The sequence below is a fragment of the Equus asinus genome, chromosome 13 (genome assembly GCF_041296235.1).
Source record: "Equus asinus isolate D_3611 breed Donkey chromosome 13, EquAss-T2T_v2, whole genome shotgun sequence".
NCBI classification, from domain to species: Eukaryota; Metazoa; Chordata; class Mammalia; order Perissodactyla; family Equidae; genus Equus; species Equus asinus.
This window is the reverse complement of record NC_091802.1, coordinates 26,791,305-26,815,035: the sequence shown is the minus strand read 5'-3', so window position 1 is coordinate 26,815,035 and position 23,731 is coordinate 26,791,305. Positions and strand designations below refer to the sequence as shown.

Genomic DNA, 23,731 nt, shown 5'->3' with positions numbered 1-23,731 from the left:
CCACTAACTAGAACACCTTTCTTTTAAGGAAAGTGGTACATCTGTTGATAGGGACAACAGGGTCCCAAAGCGGATGAGGGAAAAGAAATAGGGCCTAAAAAACTGGACGGAGTACCACACAACTTGCACAGCCACAAGGGTTCTCTAAAATATTCAGGCTATTTCTTTTCTTTTTCAATATTATATACGCTGAGAAGACATCTCTTACACTTTTTTTTTTTTTAGGAAGATTAGCCCTGAGCTAACATCCGTGCCCACCTTCCTCTACTTTTTATGTGGGATGCCTACCACAGCATGGCTTGCCAAGTGGTGCCATGTCCGCACCCGGGATCTGAACCAGTGAACCCTGGGCGGCAGAAGGGGAATGCGCACACTTAACCGCTGCGCCACCGGGCCAGCCGAAAAGACATCTCTTGAACCCCATAGTGCATCTTCCCAATCCATGCCACAGACAGAACCACCCTACAGAGTGCCCTGTCACTTGCAGCAGAGAGGTGCTCGCAGTATATGAAACAATGACCTTCACAACTGCTGAGGGAAAGCACAACAGCTACGACACTGATGAAGCTAGAAATTCATAGACACACATATACACATATACATATGTAAAACTACCTGCAACAGTACTAGACACATAGTAAGCACTCAATTGTTAGTTTTTGTTGTTATGACCATTATTTAAGAAAAGCAAACAGCCTGAGAGGCACCAAGAGAAGTATGCAAAGAGAAAACAGCCCCAAGAAAACATTTGTGGAAAAATAAAAAGACTCTATAGACAAATTATTGGTGCTGATAAAGTTCAATAAGGTTATTGCATATAAATATGATTATATAAAATATCAATTCTATTTAGGTAAAACAAAAACTTACAAAATGTAACTTGAAAAAAAATACCATTCAGCAGCAAGGGGTATAACATATCTGGAAACAATGCTAACAAATCTCTAACAAAACCTTTATGGAAAAGTTATAAACAAGGGGACCAAGAGAACAGAACAGTGAGCACAGAAACAGACCTATCCATATTTAGACACGATATATGAACAGTGATGAAAGGATAGACAGTCAATAAATGCAACTGAGACAAAATAGAAAAAAATAACAATAATTTTGGGACCCTGATGCCAAACACAAAAATCAATTCCAAGTACATTAAAGACCTAACATAAAAAGCAAAGCTAAAATGCTCAGAAAATATACAGGAAGGGACATTCATGATCTCAGGGTAGGGAGGAATTTCCTAAACAGAAAGAATGGATTAGCCATATAAAGAAAATGACTGCAAAGTTGTACTACCATCAAAATTAACAACTTCTGTCAGAAGATACCATTACCAGAGTCAAAAGACAACTCACAAAATGGAAGAGGATATATTTGTTATATATATATATATATATATACACACACACACACACACACACCCCCTCTAAAGGAACGGTATCCAGAATATATAAAATGTTCCTACAAATCAAATCAGTTAAGACAGACTACCCAATAGAAAAATGGACAAAACGCCTGAACAGGCCTTTCACAAAAGAGGAAATCCAAACAGCCAAAAAAACATGCAAAGGTGCTCAGCTTCTTTAACCATCAGGGAATACAAATTAAAAACCACAATGAGATGCCACTACCTAATTATCAGATTGCATAAGTCTGACAGTAGTGTGTGTGGTTAAGGATGTGGAGTAACGTGGTCTATCAACAACCAGTCGTGGGAGTATAAACTGGTAAAACATCTAAGAATTACCTATTAAAGGTGATGTATACTCTTTGACAACTCACTACCCATAGGTACATATCATAAATTAACGTATACACACATAGAATACATACAAATGTTCATAGCTCACAGGGGCTAAAAATAAGCAACAACACAAATGTCCTTCAACATGACAAGAGACTACACTACATATAATGCATAAGAAGCTCACAAGAAGTATGAGATAAAAGAATACATACAGCATGATTTTCTTCAAAAACAAACTATCATGTTTATAGATACGTGGTAAAACTATTAAGAAAAGTAAGTAAATCACTACAGAACTATCATCACAAAAGTCAGCATGGTGATCACCCCTTGGGGGAAGATAGAAATATGAGATCAGAGAGGACATACAGAGGCTTCTCCAGTGCAGGTAATGTTCTCTTTCTCAAGTGGACAGTGCTCATTTTATAATTATTCATTAAAGTGTACATTTATGTTTTACGGCCTTTTCCATATGTATGCTCTATTTCACAATTTTTTTTTAAGTTTTAAAAAAAAGACGCAGGAAGAAGACATCAATTTTGCAGGCATATGTCACAGCAGACAGCTCTCTAGCCCATTTAGGTCTGCAGTTTGGTTACAGACATCATTCCCAGAAGCTCAACCTAGAGTATGCTGTATGTTTCTTTAGCCTTTTCAATTATTTTGTGGGTCAACGATAGCTCTTGCTAAAATTTTTGCTTTTGAAACAAACTAGAATTGTTTTCTGCAGCTAAGAACCTAAAAAGAAAACATCTGTTATCACAATAAATGTGAATGAGGTGAACTCCCAGAAAGAAGGGTTCTTAAGTACATTTAGAAAACAAAATTTACCTACAGTACAAAGTAATTCAGCTGTCCAAAAAAAGCACCTAAAACAAAATAAAAAAGCAGAAAAAGAGCTAAAAATAAATGGATAGTCAAAGATAAAATATCAACATTTAAATCACATTTTTGGTCAGAAGCACTAATATGTACAAAGAGACATTCTGCAATGATCTAAAAATACTGAATAATCCAAGCTTTCCCTATTCATCTGAAATGTCACCTTTTATCACATGCTACATTTTGCCTCAGATCTATTTCTGGACTCATCCTACTACTCTATTTATGGTACTTTTTAATAATTGGGAGTTTAAGTATCCTCCGATTATTCTTCTTTTTCAAAATTCTCTTAAGTGTTTTTCCAGATGAACTTTAGAAGCAACTTGCAAAATTAAAAAACAAACCCTGTTGAGGTTCTGATTGAAACCGCAGTAAATTTATATGCTAAGGAAGTGACATTTTTATAACTTATTTTCCTTAATTGCAGTCTTCTTTGTTTTGTACTTTACATTTTAATCTTTCAATTTTTTAAAAAAGACAAAAACAAATGAATTAATACTAGGAGCATATCAAAAAGTATCTGAAAGTGTACGAACTCTGACTTAAGGAAAGTATTCTTAAGCAAGAAAATATGCAGAAGTCATTAAAACAAAGACTAACAAATTTTATAACATAAAAACATGAAATTTCTTAAAGTAAAGCTATTATAAATAAGTATAGAATGTATATGTTCTTTGTGATAAATTTAAAACTTAGGGAATTTACGTACTTATATGTACCAATTAACATATATGGACTCATTTAACTCTCAGGAGGTAGGTACTATCATTATCTCCATTTTAGAGATGCAGATACCCTGGCACAAAGAGGTTTTACCCAAGGTCACACAAGTAGTAAGCGGAGAAGATGGGATTCAAACCCAGGCAATACAACTCTAAAAAGCACATATCCCATCACTATGCTAAGAGTTCTTACAGAATTCTAATGCCATAGTATGGAGATGTAAAAGCCTTCAGGAAAGCAATTTGAAAACAAGTATCAACAACCATCAAAAGATATCATTCTGTAACCAAATAATTCTGCTTTGAGAAATTTTTCTCTGAGGAAGTAATCCACATGAAGGAAAAAGCTATGCTGCTTTCACTCTAGCCCTTATTTATAGTATCAAATAGAAGGCACACCTGTCCAGCACTCACACCCCCTTCTAGTACTAGCATCCTGATTTTGTTCGGAAGTACGCAGCCTCCACTGCATGCAGTCTTCAGTGGAACTGAAAAACTTGCTCGATCCTGGCCCGGGGGTAGGCAAATGACCTAAACTAGGTCAGACTCCTCAGATATTTGCATCTTAGAGAGAAAGGCATAATGCTGGAAAACTGTTGGAGCTGATTCATCTCAAAGACTAAAATCTTTCAATGAGTGTCCACTAGGTTCCTGTCACCTAGAGCCCCAGAGGTACCCTGATTCTGACGATTTTGATATCTGGTTTAAATTTTCAGTTTGATTCTGTGAGCTACCTAATGTCCTTCCAATAAATTCTCATGTTCCTTTCCCTCCTTAATGTAGACTGAGTCAGTTTGTGCTACTTTCAAAGAACTGTTATTCAAAACTAGAACCAGAGAGGTTGGAGGCAACTGACTCTCAGACAAATGTCAATTAGTTATGGAACCCATGAGGGGTAGAAGGCATCAGGACTCTCACTCACATTCCAAATGGTAACCAAACAGCCCATGATGTACAGTGATGAGATAGCGTTGAATTTATCAATAAAGAAACTGAGCGGATGGTCTGTAGTCAGCATGCTAGTTTAGAACTGTGGGTGAAAAACTTTTCTGGGTCAGCAAACGCAAACACAGACCCAACTCTGGCCTACGGCATAAGTCTCTGAGAAACAACAAATAGTTTGATATGACTGTTACAGTTGAATTGTGTCCCCTTGAAAAGACATGTTGAAGTCCTAACACCTAGTATCTCAGAATGTGACTGTATTTAGAAACAGGGTCTTTACAGAAGTAATCAAGTTAAAATAAGGCCTCTAAGGTGGGCCCTAATCCAATATGACTGATGTTCTTATAAAAATGGAAAATTTGGACACAGAGACAAACAGAGGGAAGATGATGTAAAGACACATAAGGAGAAGATGGCCATGTGACTGGAGTGATGCATATACAACCCAGGGAATGCCAGGGACTGCCAGTAAACACCAGAAGCTAGAAGAGGCGAGGAAGGATTCTTCCCCAGAGCTTTCAGATTATAGAGAGAGCGTGGTCCTGACAACACCTTAATTTTGGACTTCTGGCCTCCAGAACCGCAAGACAATAAATTTCTGTTGTTTTCGGTCAACCAGTTTTTGGCATAACCAGTTTTTGGCATTTCGTTGTGGCAGCTCTAGAAAACAAATACCATGCTGTAGAGGAAACAAGTCAAAGATTTGAGGAGATGGAGATCTTAGATGAAATCTTTTATATGCATATGGACCCCATTTATCCACCTCAAAAAAGATTCAGCCAATTCTCTCTTCCCCTTTAATGCTTAAAGAAGCAATTAAGTAGACACCAAAATCTTTTCAACACATTTTATTGATTCTTCTCTCTAGGCAAGGAATACTAATGCAAGAGGCTGCAACTAAAATGAGTTCCCTGATCTCTGTGGAGACAGGAGAACCTTGAGGTGGCAGAGATCAGATAGGAGCAGTTAATTACCCAAAGCAAAGCTGCTAGGGTTACCTAATTGACAATAGGCAGAAGAAAGATTGGATCTCCAGAATGGTCACTCACAAGGCCTTATTTGATTCAAAGAACCAAAAATAAAACAAAACAAGAAACAAACCAAACAAAAAACAAAAAAACCTTCCAAGTCTAGATAAAGGAGAACTGTTAACTTTCTTCAAAGTGATATGTGGCCATTTTCACATGTAGCTGTATACCAAGGAAAGAGAAACACCCACAACATTAACTACTGAACGATGACTCTGAGATAATAATTCTGGAGCTATAGAAGACAACCAGTCCACTGGTGAAGAGCTAAGGCTCACGGAGGTCAAGTACTAAACAGAGCTTTGAAGCCAGTCTACCTTGGACCCAAGAGAATCGCAAACCTATCTCACAGCTAGTTTTAAGACCCTGAATAACCGCAGCAACTCATAGCTTCCCTTCATCGCTCTTAACTGACAGGTCAGGAAGTCTATTATGGTAGAAAAGGCCAAATGTAAGTCTTTGGAGCACCCCAACAATGATAATCTCCTCCAAAAGAGTAAATTAGAAGTATATCACAACTCTCAAAGAGCCACAAAGACTGGTGTCATTATTAAAAGATGTAAGCAGGAGTGGTGATCCTATATATTCCATTCTATAGTCTGACCTTTGCAAAAGTCTGACAGCTCGTGGAAGATAATGGTGGATTATAATCAGATGGTGATTCCAAATGCAGCTGCTGTTTCTGATTTATTCTCTTTACTGAAACAAATCAATATAGCCTTGGCTATCTGGTATGCATCCAGCAGTGGGGCTCTGACGGAACTGCCACCTAGATTCCTGGAGGTATCCAGGTTTCTGATCTTTCTGAGTCTTGTTTATTCTGGTTTACTTTTTTTTTTGTATAAATAATTCAAAGAATTTTTTTCTTGAACCATACAGAGTAAACTGCCAAGAAGATACCCCATCACTCCCAAATACCATTACAGTATCCAATTCCTACAAACCAGGGAATTCTCCTACATAACCACAATCAACCATCAAAATCAGGAAATTAACAATGATACCATACTACCATCTGATCCAAAGATCTCATTCAAATTTCATCAATAATCCTAATAATATGCTTCATAATAAAAGGAATTCAGAATCCCTTGTTATATTTACTTATCATGTCTCTTTCAATCTGTAACAATTCTTCACTGTTTCCTTGATGCTTTTTAGGAGTACCGGGCCAATCATTTTAAGAATGTCACTCAATTTTGATTTGTTTCATGATTCCTCATATCTGTATTCAGATTATGCATTTTTCACAGGAATATCACAGAACTGTTAAATACGATCTTCTCATTGCAGGCAGTACACAATTTCAGTGTGTCCCATTAAAAGTGATGCTACCTTTGATCAACTGATTAACGTCATATCTACCAGGTTTCTCCACTATAATCTTTTTCCTTTTGTAATTAATAAGTATTTTCACAGGAGATAATCTGACACAATGTAAATATCCCTGTAGTGGGTTGGTGTCTCGCGCCCAATAAAAGATATATTCACCCAGAACCTGTGAATGTGACCTTATGTAGGAAAAGGGTCTTCGCAGATGTAATCAGGTTAAGGATTTTAAGAAGAGATCATCTTGGATTAGAGTGGACTCTAAATCCAAAGACAAGTGTCCTTAAAAGAGAAAAGAAGGGGAGAAGGCACAAAGGAGGCGATATAAAGACGGTGGAGATTGGGTGATCCATCTACAAGCCCAAATATGCCAAGGACTGCTGGCAACTACCAGAAGCTAGGAGAGAGCACGGAACAGATTCGCCCTCAGAGCCTCCAAAAAGGAGGCAATTCTGCTGACACCTTGATTTCAGACTTCTGGCCTCCAGAAACATGAGAGAATAAACTGCTCTTGTTTTAAGCTACCCAATTTGTGCTAATTTCTTACAGCACCTCTAGGAAACTAATATAATTCTATTCCTCAAATTTTTCCCACGAGTTTTAGCATTCATTGACATTTCTTGGCTGAGCCAATTATTATGATTAACAAATGTCATTTTCTAGTTCTATCATTCCTTCTACATTTATCACTGGACATTCTATCGTAAAGAAAAGCTTTACATCAGTTTTATTTGTAATAGCCAAAAACGGCAGACAACGCAAATGTCCATCAACAGGTGAATGGATAAACAAATTGTGGTATATCTATACAATGGAATACTACTCAGTAATAAAAAGGAATGAACTATTGATATATGCAACAACAGAGGATAACAGAGATTATCTAATACTGATCAAAAATGATGAAGAAAAATGGAAAAAATTGGTACTTCATAAACATGGCAAATAACTTCATAAACATGGCAAATAACTCTTTCAGAATATGTGATATGTGAGAGGATGAAGGTCCTTGATAGTAAAACTTGAGAAATACCAAACTAAAATAAAGATACAGATTTAAAATTCTATGATTTAAGAGAAGTTTTCTTCAAATTTAGTTCTCTCACTTTCCCTCCGTTTTTTCTCTCTACCCCACCCACCTTCTGCATCTGTTTGTCTCTGTCTCTCTCTCTCTGTACTTTTCCATTTTAAATTTAAGATAATGAAAACTATCTGTCAAACCTAGAACCAACAATTTAGGTTAAGACCAGCTTCTTCATAATTTCTTTGGTCATATTCTTTAAATGCTCTGATCTTCAGTCAAACTAAATTAACAAACAAAATTTCCTGTCATCTTCCTTTACAAATATTGAGGCAAATTTCCTGTTAATCACATCAGAGATCACATTTAATTTATATCAACAGTTATGTTGTTATCTTTCTATTGGCTCTCTTGATAACATAAGTCAATGAACTACGATACACAGAAAAAAAGCTGCACTTTGTATGCTATCTTCCTTGAACTATAAAAAGAAAGGGATAATAAGAACATTACTTCAAACAAATAAACCTAAAAAAGCACACACAAACTTTAAAACATTATTTCTTAGAAGGTAAGAATAACACAACAGTAAATCCATACATGTGAATATACCTAAATAACTTAAGATCAAGAAGTAATGAAAATAATATGAAAAATAAAAATAACTTTTTAAAAAGAATATATTCATATACTCTCTCATTCTATGCTATATTCATCAAATTCCCCTGCCTCAAAAGAAAAATAAGTCACTTACAAATTTTTAGATAAACTAATTTTTCCTTTATAAATTTGGAAAGGATACACAAGCACTAGAAAGATGCTAGAGAGGTCAAGCTTAATGGTAATTAAATAAATCAAGATGAGTTTAGGAAGACAGAGAAGATGTAGCTTAAAAATACAAGAAAGTCCTTCACACCCATTACTATGGCTAATATTTAACAAAAGGAAAAATAACAAGTGTTGGTGAAGATGTGGAGAAAATGAGAACCCTTGTGGCATTGCTAGTGGCAATGTAAAATGGTGCAACTGCTGTGGATACAGTTTGCTGATTCCTCAGAAAGTTAAACATATCATCCGGCAATTCCACTTTTAGGTTTACACCCAGAAGAACTGAAAACAGAGAATCAAACAGATACTTGTACACCTATGTTCACAGCAGCATTATTCACACAACCCAAACGTCCATCAACAGATGAATGGATAAACGAAATGTGATATAGACATATGATGGAGTATTATTCAGCCTTAAAAAGGAAGAAAATTCTGATACATGCTACAATTTGGATGAAGCTTAAGACATTATGCTAAGTGAAATAAGAGACACAGAAAGACAAATATTGTATGATTCTACTTATGTGAGGTACCTAGAAAAGGCAAATTCTTAGCAACATAAGTAAAACAGAAGTTACCAGGGGCTCATCAGGAAGAGGGGAATGGAGAACTACTGTTTTATGGGTAGAGTTTCTGTTTGGGATGATGAACAAGTTCTGAAAACGGACAGTGGGAATGGTTGCATAATATTGTGAATGTACTTAATGCCACTGAATTGTATATCTAAAAGTGGCTAAAATGGTAAATTTTATGTTATGTGTATTTTACCACAATTTTTAAAGAGAGGAAATTTTTTTAGTTAAAAAAAATGTAAGAAAGCCAATTTAATTTTTACACCCACAGAAATTCAACTAAACTGGCTGCTACTTTGGGCAAGGAATTGCACTGTGAGTCCTAAGAGATTAATTATAAAATGTGTAAGGCATTATCTTTGCCCCCAAAGACCTCAAGATTTAGCTGAAAGGCAGATAAAACAGTGGATATTTCACAATGGTCTTTGTTATCTTCACAGGGATTTCACAAGGCCAAAACTATCTTCATAATAATTCTAAGAATTTATTTGTCCTTTTCACTGTGTTGACATTTGCACTGATGGTTCAAAAGCAGAGGTTAGTAAAACTGCTGGTGCCTTAGGAGTCAAGGCAGTGGCACCAAACTGAACTAGTAGTCATTGTATCCACCTACTTACAGTTAAAAAAAAAAGGAACGCAGTTTCACGTAAGAATGTCCTTGATGATGCAATAAAGATAATTTTATTAAACCTTTACTGAATATACATCTTTTTAATACCCTGTATGACAAAAAGGGAAGTATGCAGAAGAGGCTTCTGTTGCGTACTCTGGCTGTCTACAGGAAAAGTACTTGTGATTGTGAGAGTTATGAAATGAATTAGCCACATTTTCTTTTTTTTTTGAGGAAGATCAGCCCTGAGCTAACATCTGCTACTAATCCTCTTTTTGCTGAGGAAGATGGGCCCTGAGCTAACATCAGGGCCCATCTTCCTAGCTCAGGGCCCATCTTCCTCTACTTTATACGTAGGAGCCTGCCAAAGCATGGCTTGATGAGCGGTGCCATGACCTCACCGGGGATCCAAACTGGCAGACCCCAGGTCACCAAAGCAGAATGTGTGAATTTAATCACTGCGCCACCGGGCAGCCCATAGCCACATTTTTCACGGACTATCATTTTTACTTGAAAGACTAAAAACTAAGTTAATAAGACTTGAGCATTTGCATACACTTTCTTCAAAATGAACAAAGTGAGTTGTTCACTTCAAGAAAAACAACTAACAGTATTTGCTGCCAGTGATAAATTTCTAATTGCTGCTTAAAAACTCACACATTTTGAAAAATGTGTATCCACTACAGTGAACTTGATAGCTGCCCAATCTTAAGATTTTTCTGATGAGATCAGCAATACTAACAAATGTGATGTTTTGATATTGTATAATAAAATGCATCAATATTTGGAAGATCTGCATAACTCAGTGAACCATTATTTTCCCTATGACTAATGCACCATGTCACAAAATCACACATAGGTAAAAGATTCATTCAAAGTGGAAGAGAGACCAATGGATCTTAAGGTAAGGAAACAAAAAGATTGATAAAGTTTCAGATTCCATGGTGACTAACCTTAAGAAGTTATCAATTAGCTGTAGAATATCCACAATTATCCAAAAATACTAATAATAAACTATTCCTCTCTTTTCCTACCACATTTGTGTGAAGCTGCCTTTTCTTTATATACGTCAACCAGACAACATAGCAAAATAGACTGATGCAGAAGCAGATATGAGAATACTTCTTATTTCAATATTCCTTATTTTGGAAAAAAGTGATTTTTCATTTAAAAATATATGGCCATATAATGTTTATTTTTTAATAGACTAATAAACATTTAAACAAATTTCTCAGTTTTAATTTCTTATACAGTGAATATTGAAAGAAGTAGCCCACACAAAAGCTCTTTGAGGCAATCAATCATTTAAGGGTACAAAGGGTTCTGAAAGCAAAAAGTTTGAGAACCCAAGTTTGCTATAACCCAATGAGCACTACAAAAGTAAACAAAGGATGCTTAACTCCAAAAGGAAGAGAAGTCGTCACAGAAGAAAACATACTGACTTGAAGACTGAGGAATATATTTTTCAGTTTTCTTTTTTGCGGGGTGGAGGGGAATCCAAGAAAATGGAATATTCAGTGTGCCTTGGGAAAAGGTGAGTAGACTAATGTGATAGAAATGTGGATAAACAGACAAAATTGAATAGGGAGTCTGAGGGTGGCCTGGGAAGGGCTTGGCCTATGGATTACAAACTGCAGAGCTGAAGTTTTTTTTAGAGAAAATGAGAAGCCATCCATGAATTTGGGACTGAGATACAATTTCTTTTAAAACTTACATCTCCTGTGTCAAGACTTCCATATACTCAGCATACTGTTTTTTTAATTCAAGTTTTGAGGATGGAATACAAGGTTTAGCTATGGAACAAAGCAAACTTTAACATTTGGTGTATAAGGCTCAAAACCATGCCTCAGAGGAGTGAAAGTCTGATTCAAAAAGTACATATACATATTCACATGTAATAGATGGCCCCTGCTTTATTCAAAAATGCTCAAGTAACAGGGTTTATACTTTATCCTTTTAGTTCAAACACAGCAAATTCATGTGGCTCCAAGTGTGCTGCAAAGTAAACAGGACTCTAAATAGCTGTTTGCATCTTATCTTCCTCTATCTTGCTGTCTTACTGTCCACTCCCAGTTGCCCTGCAAGCAACGAAATGACATATTTCTGGAATATACTGCAGTGCTTTCAGCTCTGCTCTGCCTACACAAAAACAAAACAAATCCATAATAGGGGCCTCTGGGATTGGATGGGAAACGCCTCCCACAGGCAGACTGGTTGTTCTATGAGTCAATCAAATAATTTTTGGCAGAAAGCCAGGTAAATAGAAAACAGACATTAAAAAAAGCTAGTCTACAATTCTATGACAATACCTTTTTAAAAAATGCTCCGTATTTGACCAACGTTTACACTCTTTTCTCTATGTCTCTGTCCCTTTGCTGGAAATAAACCAACACCATGCTGCCATAAACAAGAGGATTTTTTTAGTGACAGAAGCATCTTTCTCTAAAAAAGATTCAGGCCATTCATTGACAGCACTGGATAAGCAACTATAATGCTGTATGATAACATATGTTGGGTACAGCAACACTGGCTGCTTAAGAAGACATTTAAAGTTTAGATGAAACTACAACTACACTGAATGTTTACAAATTAAAGTCTCTATTCCCTTTTAGCGTGTCAGTAATTCCTTATCTCTTGCCACTTTGACAGGTAGTTACAACTCATAAGTACTTTTAACTAGGAACTGTTGAGAACTAGCTAACAGCAACGAGCTAAAGCAACTATCAAAAAAGGAGAGGAGGGAGGGTTAAAAAGCCGTAGCAGAATTTAACACAAACCCCTAAACGTGGGGCCAGACTAAGAGGTAACGCACTCCGCGCATTTGTTTTTCATAAGCAGTACAAGCACAAAGATCCTACAAACATCTTATGATCCCCACGACCGAATGCCTTCCAAGACTTTAAGTCTTGGGTGATTACATTTTAGCCCTTCTAAATTAGCTTGCTTAAACTTTACTCCAACTGCAAGTCACCTGGGGTCAATCTGGAGCACTGACACCACCGGCAGGAGGCAACCGACAGGGACAAGTCCTTCAAGAGCAACATTATGACAGATTCTAAGAACACACTCTAATTTTTGCCATCTCCCGCTTCCTTTGCGTGACCCAAGCAGTAACCAGTCTTCGATTCATCTTTTGACCCCAATCTGGCGCCAGGTTTCAAACACGTTTTCGCCGGCTGCCACCAAAGGGAAGCCACGAATGACTTCTTCCCATTGATCCCTGGAGGGTGGAAATAAAGCGAGGGGCGGCCGCAGGGAGACGGCAATCGTATCTTTCCCAAGGCCACTCTGGCTGCCCGACCTCCACCCTGGGAAGCGCGATCAGACCGAGGGGAGTCTTCTCTCCCATCAACGTACCCTTCGACAGCGCTCTCGGCGCCGGGGGTCCAGGCGGCGCCGGCTACCCAAGCCCTCAACTGCCCGCAAAAGAGGCGGGCGCCCGACAAGCCTGGAAACTTACCCAGTTTCTTCCACATGGCGAGGTGACAAGCGAGGAAGCCTTTGCGGATGGCAGCGCAAACCTTCGCCGGCTCCGACGAGGTGAACCCCTTCTGCTTCTTGATGAAACCCCATAAGTGCTCCCGGGCAAACTGTGCCGCCTCCCGCCCGCCGTGCCCGTCGCACACGGCGAAGAATGCCACAGAGGAGCGGCGGCGGCAGCAGCGGCCGGGAGCCGGCGAGGCCCCGGCGTCCGGGGCAGGCTCGCGAGCTTCTCGGGCGGCCCCCGCCGGGCCTCTCCCCGAGACTTCGCCGCCAGGAAGAGCCGAGGGTGACGGCTGCGGAGGCGACCGCCGCGGCGAGGGCTTTTCTTCGGCTGTCGTCTCGGGCTCCACCACGATCTGAGTAACGTCCTCCATGTACTTCCTCCCGCCCTGGTCCGAGAAGACGCTCACTCCCAGCGAGTACAGCCCCGCCATGGCCGGCTGGCCGGGATCCCGCCGGTCCCAAGCAGCCCGCCGAACTGGGCGGCGGGAGGCACCCTCGGCGCTTGCCGGCCAACTATTGTTTATCTTCGACGACGCCGAGAGCGAGGAGGGGGCGGTCCCGGAGGGGGGGGCGCGCGATGTCGGGACTTGTCCGCGAGAGCTGGGCCTGAGCGCTAGGGCGAGAGGAGCCGAGCAGCTGCGCCTGCGCAACGCACTTCCCCCGCCTGCCCGCGCCCACCACACAAATCAGACGTTCTCCCCCGCTGGCGTCACTTGGCTCGCTCGGTCTGGCCAATCGGGAGCCGCGTTGGAGTGACCCGCCCTCCGTCCCCAGCCCTCACTCCTCCTGCAACGGCCGTGTTCGCTCCTCCCCCAGCGGGCTCGGCGCCCGCGCCCGGCCGGCTTTGCTTGCGTTTCGCGGGGTTTGTTTTCGGCAGATGCTGAGCGCTTACCGAGCGACTTGGGGTGTCCCCTTTTTGCTCAGTCCCCTGGGTCATAATGCAGCCTGCTGCCGTTGGCGTCCCGCTGCTTGCTTTGAGGGGAAAGCTGTGTGGGCTCGGGCCTCCCACAAGTGTGGGGAATCTGAGGGGAAAGACCCTCCATTCCTTGAAGTGAAATGGCGGGAAACCTCACTTCGGAAGGTCGTTTGGGAACCGGCTGGAAAAAGTGTGGCACTCTCGAACCGGGTCTGGGTGGGATGGATCCGACTGGGAGCTGAGGGAGGCAGTCCGGTTTGTGGTGTTAAGAAAACTTGGGGAATTTCCATCAGCTACGCAGGCTCGTTTCACAGAACCAGAGATGTCGGAGAATTAAAATATTTTCACTAATTCTTAACAGATCTTTTCAGCTTTTGTTAAACGGGGCACTTTTTCCGACTAGCCGTGGGTGCCGCGTTGTGCTCCTTTGGAGGTACCACTTGGAGTTACCGCTTGAAAGTAGCTTACAAAACTGCCAAGCCCGCCGGGGCTCTAACAGTCGGGTTACCGTCCCCGCTTTCGCCCAGTAGGTTACGATCTAAGCGCTAAAACCTCTGCATGGATTTCCGCGGAATTAAAATAAGCCTCAGGGTGGCAGGTTAGCATGTTCTCAGCAGCAAATGTTCCTGTAGTGAACCAGTTTAAAGTTCACTTTTTCAGTTTTTGGCCGCTTCACCATCAACTCTCCTGTGTGCCCTTTCCTAGACAGCCTTTGAGATTTTCAAATGGAGTGATACTAGTACAGAAAGGAGAATGGGAAAAATGTTCAAAGAGTTGACACAAGAAAAACGGGTAGAAAAAAAATCCTTATACCGATGAAAATGTAAATAAGCAAAATCAGCTCAAAATGTAGAAAATCTGAATAAATCAATTAAAAATGTAGTCAAAGATATCGCCTACACCAAAAATGCAGTAGACCAGATGGTTCCAGAGTGTAAAAATACTTGGAAAAAATCCCAGCTTGTTTTGAAAGAGGATCATAATCCTGTTACCAAAACCTACAATTATAACACTAGAAGGAAATCTATAGACCGTATTTTATAACTATGAATGCAAAAATCCTAAATGAAAATTAGCAATTCTAATCCAGTAGCCTCCATACCACAGGACCTGCAAGACAGAACAGTTTATGTAGCTCTATATTATTCATCCCAGACAGTTTGCCCACCATCCCTCCCCGCACTTAGAGATTATGAAAAGATAATTCCATCACGCTTTATAATCCTAACCATTTCACTCCACACTTTAAACATCTGTTATCAGCCATTTCCCCTTTATTCTTCACCTCTTCTCTAAATCTTCCCATCAACTTCCTGTTCCAACTGAAAACTGGTTTACCACCTGACAAAACTACCCTCTTTGCAACTTTTCAAGTGAGGAGCTTATTTTTTTCTCTCACAGGTATTCTCATCTTCCAACCTGCTCCTCATGTTGCCTCCAAATCATTTCTCCTTCCTTCCTCCTTCAAAAACCCAAGCTGTTTTAAAGTTAACGCCAATTGCCACTATACCAAGATGCTGTCACCTACTGATCCCTGGTAACTCCCCCGTCATTTGTTCATAACTCACTGTCTTCCTTTCTTCCACTATTTTTGTCACTTCTCAGCCACTAACATTTTTCAAAATGTTATCCACATTTGCCGTCCTTCATTTTGTTTTCTCAGTTCCTCTTCATGGCGAAGTGGCCTTGCTACTATTAGGAGCAATCCCTACATTTGTGTTCTAGAGCCTTTCTCCTCTCTCCTCGAGAGCTTGGCTCCACCAATTATCCTACTTGCTCCTACCTCAGCAATTTCTCCTTTTCTACTGGGTCATTTCCATTTGTGTACAAACATGTTCTGGTTTTTATTTTAACAAAAAACCCACCTTGACCCCTAATATTACCCCATTTCTCTGCTCCACTTCACAGGAAAAATTTTTGAAAGAGTTGTGTCTATCTAGATTCTACTTCTGATTCCTACCTCACAATGCATCCTTAACCCATTCCAATCAAGCAACCATCCCCGTCGTGCCACTAAGACTGTTTTTACGACATAACCAGACGAACCGGAGGTCTATGTTTCCAAAGCTAATGATGACTTTTCTGTTCTGGTTGACGTCTGTTCCAACTGAAGTAGCAAGGGGGAACAATTGTTTCCTTCTTGAAACTTAGTAGCAAGTCAAACCATTGCTTCCTTCTTGAAACTTTCTTTTCTTGGTTTGTAAGGGATGATACTATCCTGATTTTCTTCCTACCTCATTGACTGACCACCCCTTCTCATTTTCCTTTGCTAATTTCTCCCGTTCTAGACTTTAGCTTGTTGGGAGTACCCAGGGCTTTGTCATGGGCTCTTTTCTCTACCTATACACTCTCTGTAGGTAACGCCATCCAGGACGGTAGCTCTAAAAACCACCTGCTGATGGCTCCCAAGTTTAAATCCCCAAGCCTGAACTTTACCCTGAATCCCAGACTCTATATGCAACTGCACACTAGACAGTTCCACATAGATATCTATCACTTTTTTTTTTTTTTGAGGAAGATTAGCCTGAGCTAACATCCGTGCCCATCTTCCTCTACTTTATATGTGGGACGCCTGCCACAGCATGGCTTGCCATGTGGTGCCATGTCTGCACCCGGGATCTAGTAAACCCCGGGCTGCCGAAGCAGAACGTGCACACTTAACCGCTGCGCCACCAGGCCGGCCCCATCCTCCCTCAGTCTTATCCACGTCAGTCAGCATCACCATTCATCACACTGTTCAAGCTGAAAAACAGGAGTTTTTTATTCCTCTCTTTCCTCCGCTCTCCTTCCCCCTCCCTACTCCCATCAGTTTCCAATCCTTCTAATTCATCAGCAAACCCTTTGGACTAAATCTTAAAAATCAATACTGAACTCACCACTTCTCACTACCTCTACCACTGCCATCCCAGTCCAAGCCACTGTTACCATTCTGTACTTGGATTACTACATTAGTCTCCTCAAGTCTCCTTTCTTTCACTCTTGACCATCTGCAATCCTTTTTCCACTAGCTGCTACTGTGATCCTTCAAAACCATAAATCAGATCAAGTTATTCCTTTACTCAATATACTTTGTGACCTCCCATCATATTGAAAATAATATGCAAACTCCATATGAAAGCCTATATGATCTCTTTTGTCCCTAAATGTCTAACATCATTTCATAACAGTTTCCCCCTTCCCCACTACTACCCAGCCTCAGTGGCCTTCTTTCTGTTCCCTGACCAGGCCAAGCTGTTAGGGCCTTAGAGCTTTCTGCATTAGTTGTTCCCTCTCCTTAGAATGCTCCCCCCACTTCTATCAACTTTACAAGGCTGAAATTTGCTTGCTATTCAGATCTCAGTGTAAATATTAAGGGACTTTCCTAACCATCCTGTCTACAGTAGCCACTCAATATCTATCACAGAACCCTGTTTTAATTCTCTGCAGAGGACTTGTCACTATCTGATCTTTTTTATTTATTTATTTGCTTATTGACTGTCTCTCTCAATTAGAATATAGGCTCCATGAGAACAGAACTTGTCTTGTTCATCATTATATCCCCTGAACCTAGGACAAAAAGTTGTGAAGTGAACTGATTAATTAACTCGTTCATTTAGCAAGAAATGTGTAAAATTGATATGAAGAAAACTATAAAACTTTACTAAAGGAAAAAATAAATCTGTGAATAAGTGCAAAATCATGCCATTTTCCTAAATGAAAAGCTTAATTTGTCCCAAATTAATCCACAAATTTATTATAATTTTAATCAAAATCCCAGCTGGATTTTTTTTTTTACTTGACAAGTTGATTCTAAAGTTTATCCAGAAGAGGAAATGGACAAGAATAGCCAAGATGTTATTGAAAAAGAAGAAAATCAAGGGGCCGGCCCTGTGGCCGAGTGGTTAAGTTCACACGCTCGGCTGCGGCGGCCCAGGGTTTTGCTGGTTGGGATCCTGGGCACAGGCATGGCACCGCTCGTCAGGCCACGTTGAGGCAGCATCCCACATGCCACAACTAGAAGGACCTGCACCTAAGATGTACAACTGTGTACCGGGGGTGATTTGGGGAGATAAAGCAGGAAAAAAAAGGAAAAAAGATTGGTAACAGTTGTTAGCTCAGGTGCCAATCTTTAAAAAAAAAAAAAGAAGAAAATTAAGATTGTTAGTTGCCCCGCAGATATCAGAATATTTTATAAAGTTGGCAGTGGCAGAGAAATGGCCATGGATCAATAGAATAGAACAGAGAGTCCAGAAAAGGATCAATGTAAATATGTGAAGGAACGTATGATGGATATGGCATTTCAAATAATTGAGAAAAGGACTGATTCTTCACTAACTGATGTTAGGACATCTGGCTCTCCTTTTGTTGGGACAACTTGCTATCCTTGAGGGGGAAAAGATGGTGAAGTCCTTAACTCATACCAGCTTTGAAATAAAATGGCATGTAGATTAAAGAGCTAAATTAAGAAAAAAATGTCAAAGTGCAATATGAAACAATGAGATATTTCTCACCTATCAGATTGGCAAAAAAACTTATAAGTTTGATAATACCTTGGGCTGGGAAAGATTTAGAGACAAGCACTCTCCTTAACTATTATTGGGAATGCAATTTGATTTTTTTTTTCTTGAGGAAGATTTGCCCTGAGCTAACATCTATTGCCAATCTTCTTCTTTTTTGTATATGGGTCACTGTCATAGCATGCCTGCCAACAAGTGATGTAGGTCCATGCCTGGGAACTGAACCCAGGCCGCTGACATGGAGCACACCGAACTTAACCACTAGGCCATAGGGCCAGCCCCCTAATTTGATATTTCTATCTCAGTCCATATCAACTGAAATTTAAACTACGTATATCCTTTGACCTAGAAATTCCACTGCTAGGAATTTACCAAACAGGCATCTTTACAAAAGGTACATATATAAGGAATTTCATAGCAGCATTGCTTATAATAGTGATTTTTTTTAATGTTAGAAGAAAATATGGGATAGAATATGCTTAAAACCTCTTGAACTTTCTTAATATTTCCAGTAGTTTTATGCTCAAAATGTCTTTTCACTTCTAAGATCAATTAAATAGGATTAAAATTTCACATTTTCTTCTAGTATTTTTACAGTTATAGTGTGTTTTTACATTCAAGTTTATCTGGAATTATTTTGGCATGAAGTGACTTTTAATCTTTCAAATAGATGTGTTTCCCAATGTCTTTTGTGAAATGATCCATATTTTTATTGGTTAGTGATACTCCATTAGATAGTAAGTTTTTAGTATACCTTTGGATCTATTTCAGGGTTAACTATACTTTCTACTAATTTGTTGGTTTGGGAGTCATATCTTGCTTTTAATTATTGAGTTCAACATCTTCAAACATACACTGTAAGAATTAATTTTAGAAGCAAAATAAGAATCTAATTAATTTGCTATTGTTTCTTCCCATAGCTAGAAAATATCAGTGACATCTACTAAGTAGCAGTCCATTGTTCATCTATGAGAGCCACCTTGGGTATTTAGAACGGAGAGTTAATGTGTCTCAAGAGGTTACATTCTGTAACCCTGCCTTTACTCTGATCCTGTTGTTTTTGCAACTCAGTATTTAACAAAATAATCAGTCTAATCTGGCTACCACTGTCACATTTATTGTGCACAAATGTAAATTGGTGGGAGACACAAAATTAGAATCACTGCTGCCAGAGTCCCAAAGGTGTCAAACCTGTCTGTGTTCTTAATTAGCCGTGGAAATTCAATCTGTCATGTTTTCTACAGATAACTGGTTTCGGAGTCATTAATGTGGAAGGTACATTTATACATTTTCTCTTCAGATAACTCTACTTATACACTTAGCTTAGCCTTGTTTTCTAAAGAGATCTGGCCTACTTTTGAATTTATTGCTTTTCCTTGGTGGAAAGTTCCATCTTTCTCATTTTCTGAAAAGTTAAACAAAAGTTATTTGTTTAATTTGGAAAAAGAGTTCTTTTTCTTGAAGTAATTACTATGTGCTTTAGTTTTACTCAGCCTTACTGTTTACTATGCTTCTGTTGGAGAAGATTTTAAGCCTCAAATAGTGTACCCCTCAGGATTAGAGACAAAATCAGAGACCTCCTTTAAGACAGAAACTAGTAAAATTTAAACATTGCATTTGTCTTTAGGTACTAGCAAGATAATTTTGGTTTCTGAGCTAGGGTAGGAGCAGATTATTTTAGAACACTCACTGCCTCCTCTGTGCTGAGCTATAAGGCATAACATGATTTTTTTTTACACTTTCTTCCTCCATCTGGTGTGTGGGACTTGAGTGAACTTAGAAGAGACTTCAGAACTGACTTTTAAAGGTGAACTATTAAATCACCTATTTAAAGAAGGGAAGCTTGTATTTTTAAAACATCTGTTGGCCAGGTAGCAGGAACACTTAACAACTTATCGTTTGCTTTTGATTTACTCCTTTTCTTTTTTTCACTAGGATAGGCTCTCATCAGAAAAATCCTGAGAGGGCTGGCCAGGTGGTGTAGAGGTTAAATTCACATGCTCTGTCTTGGTGGCCCGAGGTTCACCAGTTCAGATCCCGGGGGTAGACCCATGAACCGCTTATCAAGCCATGCTGAGGCAGCCGTCCCACATGTAAAACACAAGAAGGTGGGCACAGATGTTAGCTCAGGGCCAATCTTCCTCAGCAAAAAGAGGAGGATTGGCAGCAGATGTTAGCTCAGGGCCAATCTGCCTCACAGAGAAAAAAAAGGAAAAGAAAAAAGAAAAATCCTGAGATTTCCACCCCCAGCATGTGCTTTAACAGAAAAATCTATTTTACGTTCTAGCTGTTTAACTTGGCACAAGTTACTTAGTACCTACCTCCTAAGTTGTTGTAAAAAAAATAGATAGTGCAGAGAAAATGTCTAGGATAGTGCCTGAATACAATAAGCACTCAATAAATGTTAGCTCTTATTGTCGTTAATGATTTATTTCTAAGTTTCTTGATTAAATTTTCTCACCCTACTCTCCTATTATCTTGCCTCCATCCCATTTACCTTCCTGAACCATCCACTCTGACCTCCTAATTACCAAATTCAATTCCAAGTCTCTTGCTCACTGACCTCTCTGCTTAATTTACAGCTTTCACCATGCATATACATATGTACCTTAAACATCTTATTTTAACTTACATTAACGTATATTCACTTACCTATCTTTTGATGTAGGCCTAAGATGTTTATTTTGAATATGACTCCACTGTTTGGAGTTCAGCATCCCTCCTTTTTTTATAAACCACATCAGTAGTGGATCACCTATGACTTTCAGTTTTGACTTCTTTAAAGTGGAACAAGAACTTAAAAACATATGCAAAGTGCTCTCAACGCAGAATCCTTCTGGATTTTATCACTTACCCAAGCCACCATCAGTTTTTTACTGTAGTCTCACCCATACCTAATTCGCAGCAGTTGTTTTTATTGATTTGTCTCTATTAAATCTTTCTACAGCATTCAATTTAATTCTCATAGAACTTATTTTTTCTCATGTTATGCAACATTTAATTAAAAATGTAATTAAACAGGAACAACTGGGACAAACAGGTTTGTGAACCAGCATTGACTCAACATGTGGGAGCAATGGTGTGTGGATGTGTCGGAGAATTGAAGTCTAGCCCCAAAAGGTTCAGCATGCATTGGGCATCAGTGGCACTGGAGACCACTGATTAATCATGTAAATCATTTAAGTGGTGATTAGTGGAAAGAGCTTCTATTATGTGATTATTCTTAGAAGAGCTTTAATGAAAAACAAGGTGAATAAGTCAAAGAATTCCTAGAAAATGCCTGAGACTATTTTTGTAATGAGAATAATGTAGTTTACTCTGCCTACTTACATACAATAAACTAAAAATGAAATAAAATATGTTCTAATACTCTAGTGGACATTTTGTTTTTTCCTGTCCAACATCCATTCACCCTTCTTTTGGTAAAACGATACAATAATTTTCTTCTGGAGAATCGCTCCCTCCCCCAGTCTCAAGCTATGTCATTGGGTAGCATTGTCCCAACTCCAGCTTTAGGAGAGGGCCCAGATTGGGTTAGGCCAGTCAACATATTCCATCTCTATGGCCTTGGTGATGAGTTCATTAATGAACTCATAGCCTGATCAGAAGCCAATGAGATATGAGGAGACATTTGCTGGGACTCTGGGAGACAAAAGCTTCTCCCTAATAACAGAAGTACTGGAAGAGACATTCACCTCCAGACTCGGTAGCTACAGATGTGAAGTTGCGACTGTTGCAACCATTCTGCTACCAGGGCAGGAACCAGCCTAAAGACGAAGCTAACAGGCAGAGGAAGATCTGGGAGGTAGGTCCTGGTGGCAGCATTTGAACTTTGATTAAAGTCATGACTATCCCTGGATCTACCAACAGTCTTTTCAGTTTCCCTTGGGTTTTTCTTCACTTACAACATAAAGAAACTTCACTGACAAAAGCAGGAATCTCCTTTTTTTCCCCCCAAGGAAGATTAGCCCTGAGCTAACATCTGCCGCCAGTCCTCCTCTTTTTGCTGAGGAAGACTGACCCTGAGCTAACACCCATGCCCATCTTCCTCTACTTTATATGTGGGATGCCTGCCACAGCATGGCTTGCCAAGTGGTGCCGTGTCCGCACATGGGATCAGAACATGTGAATCCCAGGCTGCCGAAGCAGAACGTGCAAACTTAACCCCTGCGCCATCGGGCCGGCCCTCCTTTTCCTCCTTGATAGGGAACTGGGGATGGCCTGTAACTTGCGTGGTTGGTCTTGTTTGTTTGGGCTCTGAACTGTCCTGCATTCTTCAGTGTTGCAGTGTTGATGTCATCCCATGTGGTCTTTCCTGAGATTTCTGCTTATTTGTGTTCCTTTTTTGGTATGTCCTAGTTTTTGCTTAAGTACTAATTCAAATTACAGTTTTTACGTACTGAGACTTTATTTATTGATTTAGTCGTAGCAGGAAACCATTTTCGTATGTTTACTGGTTTTCCACTTCCAGAAATTCCTATTACCTCATGACCCTTCCTTTACTCATAAACTCATAAACTCGCTTTGAGTTTATATCTCAGGAAAGAGATGTTAGAGAAAAAAAGTTAAATAGTCAACTTTTTTGTTTCAAAAACATTGGTACGCAAAAATATACAATTCATTAGACCTAGTTTTTTATGCAATGAAGGTGATAAAGATTTTACAAACTTAAAAGAAGACGTATGCAAAGCTATTCATTGCATCATTGTTTACAACAACAAAAACTGAAAACATCCATCAATAGCAGAATAGATAAGAAAATGTGGTACATTCAATTTATGACTGTGATAGCAGTTAGAAGGAATGTTCTTTTAGGAATCCTGTATCAGACATTGTTTGACTAACCCATCAAGCATTCCTAACTCCTTTCTCCATTTGCCACCTTCTCTACAGAAGATAAAAAGGCTAAATACTCCCTTTCCTAAACTCCATTGCACCTAGGCCACGGGTCAATAATGATTAATGAGATATAAATGGAAGTTTGTTGGGGGATTCTGGAGACAAATGCGCCTGGCACCACCTTTTTCCCCACCATACAGCCATGAAGGAAATGCCAAGAGAAGGACAGAGATTCCGGTCCTGACATTACTGAGCCAAGGAAAAAGTGCCACAGCTGTTTACCTCCAGATATTTGTTATTAAAAAAA

General features: G+C 39.5%; 1 protein-coding gene across 2 annotated transcripts in view; it reads right to left on the bottom strand.

Moving 5' to 3' along the window:
* PPM1D (protein phosphatase, Mg2+/Mn2+ dependent 1D) overlaps nt 1–13,856 on the bottom strand; it is a 51,761-nt gene extending 37,905 nt beyond the window's left edge. Inside the window, exon 1 of one of the 2 annotated variants that reach the window (XM_014856944.3) lies at nt 13,148–13,856. In XM_014856944.3, coding sequence (XP_014712430.1) covers nt 13,148–13,604 — 457 coding nt within the window. In that variant the 5' untranslated portion in view covers nt 13,605–13,856. The remainder of the gene's footprint in view (nt 1–13,147) is intronic. The other variant, XM_070482850.1, reaches the window with a different exon arrangement.
* Nucleotides 13,857–23,731: the final 9,875 nt, after the last annotated feature.